Here is a 9,966-nt window from a genome sequence, read left to right as displayed (position 1 = left end):
CTTTCTTTCTTTCTTTCTTTCTTTCTTTCTTTCTTTCTTTCTTTCTTTCTTTCTTTCTTTCTTTCTTTCTTTCTTTCTTTCTTTCTTTCTCTCTTTCTCTCTTTCTCTCTTTCTCTCTTTCTCTCTTTCTCTCTTTCTCTCTTTCTCTCTTTCTCTCTTTCCTTCTTTCTTTCACTCTAATGTTTCCAATCACCTGCTCCTTATTCCTGCCCACTTGTCCTGAGGGAGGACATATATGTATATATATAATCCATATTCGGACATGAAAGGTGAAAAAGGGGAAAAAAAGAAATGTGCTCCAATTTAACTAGCTTGTTTCCACTGAAGAATGGGAATAGCTTTTTGATCCTGAGAGACCTGGAGAGGAAGATTTCGGGTTTTTTTTTTTCATTTTTTTTTAATATACTAGCTCCATTGTTGTTCAGTCATGGCTCACTCTTCATGACCCCATTTGGGGTTTTCTTAGCAATGATTCTGGAGTGGTTTGCCATTTCTTTCTCAATCTCATTTTATAGATGAGGAAACTAGGGAAAACAGGGCTTAAGTGATTTGCTTGAGATCACATAACTAATAAATGTCTGAGACCAAATTTAAATTCAGGAAGACAAGTCTTCTTGATATCAGGCTTAGCACCATTGCATCACCTAGCTGCTCCAGGTAAGAGGCACATATTCACTAAATATTTGGTGAACTAAACTAAATGCAAATGAAATCATGATGGGAGCAGGGAATCCTTCCATTTCAGTCCATTAGGAATCTCACCTCAATCATTTCACTGGACAGAGTTGATAAGGATCTTAGAAACTTCTCGGGGTGGTTTTTTTTTACAGGTTTCCCCATAACTACCTTTCCAATCTTATCTTCTATTACCCACCTATCCCAAACTTCTGCACTAGTCATTAATTCATGTAATTGCCACAAGAATTTTCATAATTTCCATGAAGTCTTCCTTGCTTGATGACTTTACCCTACTGGGAAACCACTCCTCTAACTTACAGCCTTTGCTATGGGACTCACCTATTTGGTGGCTCATGCTATTCTGTGAGATGTTTACTCTAGAATCATAGGATTTCAGAGCTGGAAAGGACATTAACAATCGTCTAGTTTAACTCAATTAATTTATAGAGGAAGTAACTGAGGTCCAGAGAGATGATATAAAAATCCCAAATCACAGAGCTAAATGACTGAGTAGAGACAAGAATTTAGAACTTACTTCTCCCAGGTATAAGGCTTAAAAAAAAAGGACGCTCTTATACTATGGTCCTGCTGTTTAATTTATAAAGTGTATTTTGCCCTATACACAATAAGTAGTTGAAATTTGAATAAGTAACATCTGCCATCTTGAATATTTTGGATTATATTTTAAAACAAAGATATAAAGAAAGCAGTTTCTTCACAATATATATTGTTTCTGTAGCAGAACATTTAATTTTCTCCAGTTGCAAATTCCTTAATTATACTCATAAAATCAGATCATAGCTTTAGTTACAGAAGGGCCTTTAAAAGTCACTGAGACCAAACCACTATTTGCAGATGAGGAAATGGACATGGAAAGATTAAGTGTCTGAGGCAGAGATGTCCAAGGTCACACAAAAAGTAAGTTTGTTAGACAAAATCTGAATGAAGACATTTTTCTTCAAGTCCCCTATGCAATCCATGCTGTTTCCCCTACAAATCTTCAGTTCTACTATGGTGTCTAGTACAAAGAAGATGTTCAGTAAATATTTGTTGAATAAATGAATGAACCAAAATTCAGGCTAGAAAAGAAGTAAAAAAAAAAGTGGATTTTGGACATTTTCCAAGTACCATTTTCTCTTTCTCCCCAGGTCCCCTCCTCCACAAAAATCTCTAATTTAGGCCATACTTGGTTAATAAATACTCATTGTAGGTTTTTTTTCTCAATAGGAAAGAGAGAATAAATTAAAAAGGTTCCTTTCAGCTCCTGGGTTGCTTTATAATGCATATGGCCATTAAGAGTCTACCATTCAGCCAACCTATCATGTTTACTGCCATTTCTCTACTAATCATTCCATGGTATAATGTGCTTAATGCTTAGGTTGGGATGGAGACAGGGAACAGGCAGATGCTATCCCATAGTGATGAAGGGCTCTGCTGAGGCAGGCAGTAGAACTGGTTATGGAAGGATAAAGGAGAAAAATAACATGAAGGATGATAGAATTCAAGTTCTGAAAACCTCAGTTTCCTACTGAGAAAGAATAGGCTATGGGATACAACTGGGGACACAGTGACTTTTCTCTGCTTGGCTAAAATGTCATGTTATGTTGTAGTTATCTCAGACAACTCTATTCATTTGTTCATTCATACTCTGTACAAGAGACTGTGCTAGGTCTTCTAGGTGACAGAAAAATGCATTTAAAATGATCCTTAATGAGGTCGTAATATAGTAGCAGTGATATGTCAAATACACCAATGATAATACACAGCTGTGCATGTACTCTTTGACTGGTACAAACTAAGTGCTATACGAATGTAAAGATGGAAAGAGGCAAACGCTCCTGGTTTGGTTGATCAGGGAAACCTTCATGGAGAAATTAACAATTGAGCTGGGTTTTGAAGGATAACTCAGATTTAGTCAGAGGTGAAAATGTTTCAGATTGGTGGGGACTGGTTTGGAGTGGGTGGAGTGTTGGTAGAAAGTCCTGAGTTAATTATTTTGTCTGTGTCTCTTTAAACATGGGGGAGACCTAGCAAGGGATCTCCTTTCTCCAACTCAGAAAGACAGTTTATTCTATAATTTATGGTCTAAAAGCCCACAAATGGGGGCACTGGGAGGTTAAATGATTTTCAGTCAGAAGGCCAGTCAGTATGTGTTGGACAAAAGGACTTAAAACTCAGATTTTTGTGACTCCTAAGCTGGCCTTTGTATTCATTATGCCATAGTACTTCTCAAATAAGGTAATAAGGATGTATTAAAAAAACAATTTCCAAGCTTTGTCATGGGATCAATCCATATCTCCTAAACCGTCTATATCTATAATTCTGGACAATAATAAATTGATGTTCAAAATGATAGACTTGAAACCCTATAAATCCCACCATTAAAGAAAGATTACATTCTCTTCAAGTTACCATGAGGCCCTGATGTATTTGGTATCTGTGGAGAATGAAGGATTCCATATTAATGAAATTTCTAGATAACGGAAGCATTGCTCTTTAAACACCAATACATTTTTTGTTTTAATGACTTTGGATCAAAAGTATTTTTTAAAAAGCACAATATCATCTATCTTCCTATATAGAATTTGCTAAACATAGTTTAACCCTCTCCTTTCCTTTTTCTTTTTCTCCTCAGCACTTAGAATAGTGCCTGGCATGTAATAAATGCTTATTCATTCCCTTTCACTCTCTGTTCCTCTTTTCTTTCCTTCTTTCCCCCCTTAATTCCTGTACTGTTTCCTCTCTTCCCCCATTAAAACAAGAGCTAAGGGCAGGAATCACAGTTTCCTCTTTTCCACTGCCTAGAATCCAATGAAAATAAATACTTGTGGAGTGATTCTTCCAATGAATCAAAACCATCGTATGAAAATCAATTATGATAATAGGCTGTTATACAAAAATGCCCACAGGGCCACTTTAAGGACTATTTGTTCTTCTGCTAAATGGCCTTTGCACTAAAAACTTTTCATAGTTTTTAAAAAACACTTTTATAGAACTTCTGTCTCCACCTTCCACTGTTGGCCATCATTCCTTGTTAGTATAAATCTGTCTTTCCTGCTTTTAACCTATTGACTATATTACATAGATGGCTGAGTGAGTAGAGACTTAAAGGTAGTTTTTTACAGAGTAAAGTGCATGTGATTCACCACAATTCTTATCTTCTTCATTCACTGACCATTCATTTCCCACTTATTCCATATAGTTCACGTGACTGGGAATCTAACTTGCTAACAAATGGGTTGTGACTACATTGTCTATAACAGTGATAGTGAGCCTTTTAGAGGCAGAGTGTCGGTCCTTGCCCCCACCCCACCCCCCAGACCAAGTGCCATACCCCCATCCTCCTTATCCCACACAGGAGAGGGAGGAAACACTCCCATTGGACTGCTGGGCAGAGGGGCAGGTAAAGTAGTGAGGAATATCCTCAGCAAGTGTAGAGATGGGGAGGGGAGTGGCCTGAGCACTCTGTTCCCTTCCAGCTCTGTCTCCTGTGAGCCTCCCACCTTACCTCCTGTGTGCTCCCATTGGCTGCTGGGCAGAGGGACAGGGTATGTGAAAAAAAATGTCATCAGGCACATGGAGAGGGGGAAGGGAGCAGCTCCACCGGAATTCCTCTGCCTTTCTAATAATGAACTCTGGGAGGGGGTGTTGTGAAGGAGGGCAGCAGTGTGCCCACAGAGAGTGCTCTGTGTGCCATCTTTGGCATCTGTGCCATAGGTTTGCCATCACTAGTCTATACTGAGGTAGAAAAGTGAATTAATGTATTAATGAAACATTTTTAGGGGGCAGCTTGGTGGTGTAAGAATTAAAAATGATAAAGGCTGGTATAATAATATATATTAGTATTTTAATTAAAGCCATGTTGATAGATAAAATCATTAGACCACGCGCTTGTAAGCATTCAAAACTGCCGCCTCCATACTGCCTCCTAGCCAAGCGCCTACTCGCCAAAGAAGAGAGCACTCCCTCCTAACCCGGGAGATTTAAGCGCTCCCCTGCGTCAAGACGTCGGAAACGGAAACCAGTTGGACCATGTTGGATCACGGGAAATGTAGTTTTGATACATTTCCCTTGTCCATAGAAATATATACATTTTTAGATGGTTTCTTCCAATTTCCTTTTTACAGTGGTTTGGTGGATTGAGAGCCAGGGCCAGAAATGGGAGGTCCTGGGTTCAAATTTGGTCTCAGATACTTCCTAGCTATGTGACCCTGGGCAAGTCACTTAACCCCCATTGCCTAGCCCTTACCACTCTTCTGCCTTGAAACCAATACACAGTATTAATTCTAAGACAGAAGGTAAAGGTTTAAAAAACACACCCATACCCAAAATTTTTATCATCAAAGCAAAAAGGGACCATTTGTTTAATCTTTAGTCAGACAAGAAAATTCAATTCAGCATACCCCAGGCTCAGAGAATCTAACTGAGATTTTAATGCATCACAGAGCTATCTAGGGGTAGGCATGCCCTAAGGCTCTGTTCTAGTCATGTCTTCTTTCTCCTCAGTGATCTCATCAGTTTTCATGGGGTCAGTTATCAAGCCAATAAGCTTTTATCAATCATCTGCTCTCTCACAGGCCCTGTTAAGCTCTGAGGGCTCCAAAGAAAACCACAACAAAGGAACAAAAAACAATTCCTACTCTCAAGTAGCTCACAGGCTAATGGAGGAACAACATGCAGACTATGTACACACAAGGTAAGAGATCAGGTATTGGAGATAATATCTGAGATAATAGCATTAAGGGATATTGGGAAAGGCTTTTTGCAGAATGTTGCAATATAGTTAAGAACTGAAGAAGGAAGCCAGGGAATTCAGGAGACAAAAGTGAGGAAGGAGAGAATTACCATCATCTCTGCACTCATCACTCCTAGATCTATACAGTCAGCCTTAATCACACATCATCAATTGCCTTCTAAGCATCTCCATCTACACATCCTATAGGGCTATTAAACTCAACATGTCTATAATGGCACTGATTATCTTCTCTCCTAAACTCAGCCCTAAATTGAAAATTCTTTAGTTCTGCTTAGAGTGCCATAATCCTAGTCTTTCAGGTTAATAATCTTGAAGACAAGACATCTTCAGTTCTTTCCCTCACTTTCCACTTGCAATCAGTCACCTAGTTTTATTGGTTCTAGTTCCACAACACCTACACACACTGAGACAAAACCAAGTTTAAGATTTCACTTTTCAGGACGACTCGGTGGCTCAGTGAATAGAGAATTAAGCCTAGAGACAGGAAGTCTTAGGTTCAAATCTGACCTCAGGTACTTTCTAGTTGTGTGACCCTTGAAAAGTCATAAAACCCCAGTTGCCTAGCCCTTACTGCTCTTCTGCTTTGGAACTGTTATTTCATCTTGATCCTAAGACAAAAGGTAAGGATTTTAATAATAACAGTTAAAAAAAAAGACTAGCACTTCTTGTTCAAATTATTGAAATAATCTTCTAACTGGACTACTGGCTTCCAGTTTCCCCTCTTCCTAAAGCATTATCCTGTCCATGTCATTCCCTCATTCCCAAGATTTCAGAGTCTCTCTATTGCCTCCAGAATAAAATATACAGCCAACAGGTTGGATTGTAAGGCTCTTCATAATGTGGTTCCAACTTACTTCTTCAGACTTATTTTACATTACTCCCCTTAATATACTCTATGTTCCAGCTACCTGACCTATCTTCTGTTCCCTGAACTTGATACTCCTTCTGCTGCTGCTATACCTTTTGCACAGGCTGAGTCCTATTCCTGGAATATACTTTCTCCTCACTTATTCCTCCAATAGCTAGTTTCTTTTTTTTCTTTCACTTATACCTATTTCCATATTATTCATTTTTGTAATAGAGCAATCTTTTAAAACCAAGACCTCCAATCATATATCCACTTAATCATTATTGGTCATTTGCTTTTCTTCTGTGTTTCTACTCCCACAGTTCTTTCCAATAGCTAGTTTCAATAAACTCATGTGCCATCTACTTTAGGAAGCCTTTTTACACCTTCCTCATTGTTAGTTTTCTCTCCCTTCCAAATATCCTCTATAGACTTACTTATTTGCGTGGCATCCTCCCAATGACAATCCTACACCCTACCCACATCTCACCCCTTATAAACTCCTTGAAAACAGACTATTTTTGTGTAATTTGTGTTTTATATCACTAAGCACAGTGCCTTGCATCTAGTAGATACTTAACAAATGCTTCTTGGATCGGGCTTAAGCCATTGTTCCTAAGCTCACCTTGATGAGGTTCTCCAGGACATTTTTACAGATGGCCTTTTTGTCAGTGTTAGAGAGCTCCCTCTTTTTAATGAGCACTCTGTATCTGTTGAAGAAGTCATGATAGGTCCACCTAGAGAGAAAGTAAAATCAGCATTAGTCACAGTGTCTGTCAAACTTTGAATGGTTGCTAGGAACCTTTAAAGAACTCACATTTCTATAGCACTTCAAAGTTTATGATTTTTTTTTTGCCTTAGGAAAAACTCTGTGAGGTAGGTAGTACAAGTATCATCATTCCCATTTAATAGATGAGAAAATTGAGGCTTAGAAAGGCCAAATTAAGTTGTTTAATGCCATTCAAGTGTCAGAGTTAAAATTCAAACCCAGGTCTTCTAAGATCAGCACACTTTCCGTTAGGTTATATTGATCGTGAAGGGCTTGAATCGGCTCTTCGAAACACAGCAGCGTTCAGCAAGGTCAATTACTCCCTAGGAGTTCTTAGCCAGACATTTGACCCACTGCTCTGGGCCTGCCCATGACTTAAATGTCCCTCAGTTATCTTCTTGAGGAATCAACAATGACATCCTTAGCATCCTTCTCTCTAAATCTGACTTCTGGTCTTTTTAAGGCCATCCAGCTGGGTGTTATGAGTCTGCTTCAATGTGTCTGGCTGACTCCATAACCTTTCCACTGCTCACCTCTATGATCTTCAGGTAAAACCTTTATATCCTAGGTTTTCCATCATGTGAAGGCTGTGGATGAACTAGGACCATATTCCTTGGGGATAAATGCAATGTATTTACTTTTCAGAGGTCAGTACATTAAGAGATCAAATCATACGCCCTTTCTTTCACAATTGCATCATTCTGGTTCTCAAAAGAGACCTTACAAAAGTGTGAAAGATACAGAGCTATGAACTAGGGATTTCTGAAAAGCTTTCTCTTTGGGGAGGTATCTATTTATTAATTGAACAGAATGAATGTAATATGAAGGGGATAGAAGACTTTCATTTCCCTCTTCTGCTTCTCCTCCTGTCTGACTGCTCTTTCTCAGGCTCCATGACTGGCTCATTATCTGTATCATGCCCTCTAACTGTACACACTCCCAATGCCCCTGTCCTAGGTCTTCTCTCCTGAACGCTCTTCTCTTTTCATTTCTTCCTCTCCATCCACATTCTATGTTGGTAACATCATCAACTCCCATGGCTTTAACTATCACTTTCTATGTTCATCTCTAAGCACATGATGCACAGACCAATCAGTTTACTTTTCTATTTATCAATCTATCTAGTCCTGATATCTTAGTTTAGCCCTGTATCACCAATTGCCTATTGGATCTTTCAAACTGTAGGCACCAGAGAGAAACATCTTCATCTTAAGATGTCTCAAACTGAAGTCATTATTTTCCCCTACAAATTCTCCCCTCTTCAAGATCCATATTTGTTTTGAACACTACCATTCTTTTAGTATTCTATGCCCATAACTTCAGCATTAACTTGGACTCTACTTTCTTTTAGCCTATTATATCCAATCAGTGGGCGATTTTTGTCACTTGTCCATTCTCAATCTGTCCTCTTCTCTCCACACAGCTACAACCTTAGTTCAGGACCTCCACCACATCTCAGCTAAATTCTTGCAATAGCTTCCTATTTTGTTTTCTTGTGCTAAAGTCTTCCACCATTCTGGTCCATCCTACACACTGCTTCCAAAGTAATTTTCCTTAAGTGCTGATCTGATCTTGCAATTTCTCTACTCCAACAACTGTGATGGGGTTGCCTATTACCTCTAGAATAACCTTATAAACTCCTCTATTTAGCTTTTAAAGCCCTTTATGACCTGGTCCCAATCTTTCCAGCCTATGGGATATTAGAAATCTGTCTGCAGTCTTCAATCCAGTCATGCTGGGCCTTTCTTCTCTCTCCTTTCCTAGTACATTCTCTCTCCTTATCTCTGCCTCATTGAGGCCCTCTCTTCTAATTGCAAGAGAGAATTCCAGCTCCCCTACTCCAATTTATTCTTTGCACAGCTGCCAAAATAATCTTTCTCAAGTATAATCTTCATCATGTCAGTTCCTCATTCATGAGGTTTCAGTGAGTTGTGTGTCAAGTTCAATCTCTAATTAATGGATGGTGATAAATACTTCAGGGCTGGGAAATTGTTTAGAGGACTTTAGATCATATGGCATAGGGAAGCAACTACTTAATCTACCAAAGTAAAAGACGTTTCCTGAATATATTTCACTTCTCCAGAAGGTAAAAGGAGAGAAAGGAAATCTCCAGACTCCATCTCATATAATTTTCTACCCTGGCTATCCATTCTGCCTTGGCTTTATGTAGACCACGAGATCTCCTAACACTATTCCCTGAGTGACTTAATCTCAGTTTTTAAATCACTGCCTTATTTGTCGGGTGAGTTAGTAAGTACAGATATATACGACTCATTATAACTAGTCAGCCCCAGACCATGCTTCCCATCTCATTCCACCATCTACCTGGTCCATCTCCTTGACATCTACTCTATGTACACTATTTAAATTAATACTACCATTGTCTCTGGAAAAGATACCATGGCTCCACTAATGATCCCTGTGACTTCCCAAATCAAAACAACCCTTCTTGGATTAGCCATCATGCTTCCTTTATGTAATGTTTCTCCCCATTAGAATGTTAGCTCTTTGAGGGCAGGGACTATCTTATTTTTGTATTTGTGCCTCCAGAACTTACCACAACATTTAGCATATCATAAGTGCTTAATAAATGTTTTTATTTATTTATTCATTCACTGATTAGGGCAGTATAAAAATACATTTCCACATTTGGTAGGGTCCCTTAACCTTTAGCTCAGTTCCTAAGGATGAGAATGGAGATGAAATTCCCCAAAGTCCCTTTACTTTTTGATCAGTAAGGATCTTTTGTCGATTTACTATACTGGCACAGGGATTATTCAGGGGTCTAAAGGTTTTCCTAGTGAATGGCACAATTTGGTAGACTAAATACCAAACTAGCAATGGTTTTAGGGGTGGTCCTGGGAATGGATTATATAACTTTCCTGTAAGAAAAAGATCTCAAAAAACTGAAAAAGT

The 9,966-nt window shown here is 38.8% G+C and overlaps 1 protein-coding gene across 1 annotated transcript in view; it reads right to left on the bottom strand.

The window, feature by feature from the left end:
* MYO5B (myosin VB) overlaps nucleotides 1-9,966 on the bottom strand; it is a 582,592-nt gene that overhangs the window by 129,898 nt on the left and 442,728 nt on the right. The window contains exon 18 of the mRNA XM_044681604.1: nucleotides 6,907-7,018. Coding sequence (XP_044537539.1) covers nucleotides 6,907-7,018 — 112 coding nt within the window. The remainder of the gene's footprint in view (nucleotides 1-6,906; nucleotides 7,019-9,966) is intronic.

This window comes from Gracilinanus agilis, chromosome 1 (genome assembly GCF_016433145.1).
Source record: "Gracilinanus agilis isolate LMUSP501 chromosome 1, AgileGrace, whole genome shotgun sequence".
Taxonomy (NCBI): Eukaryota; Metazoa; Chordata; class Mammalia; order Didelphimorphia; family Didelphidae; genus Gracilinanus; species Gracilinanus agilis.
Note: the sequence above shows the minus strand (reverse complement) of the source record. Positions and strands in the feature narration are given on the sequence as shown.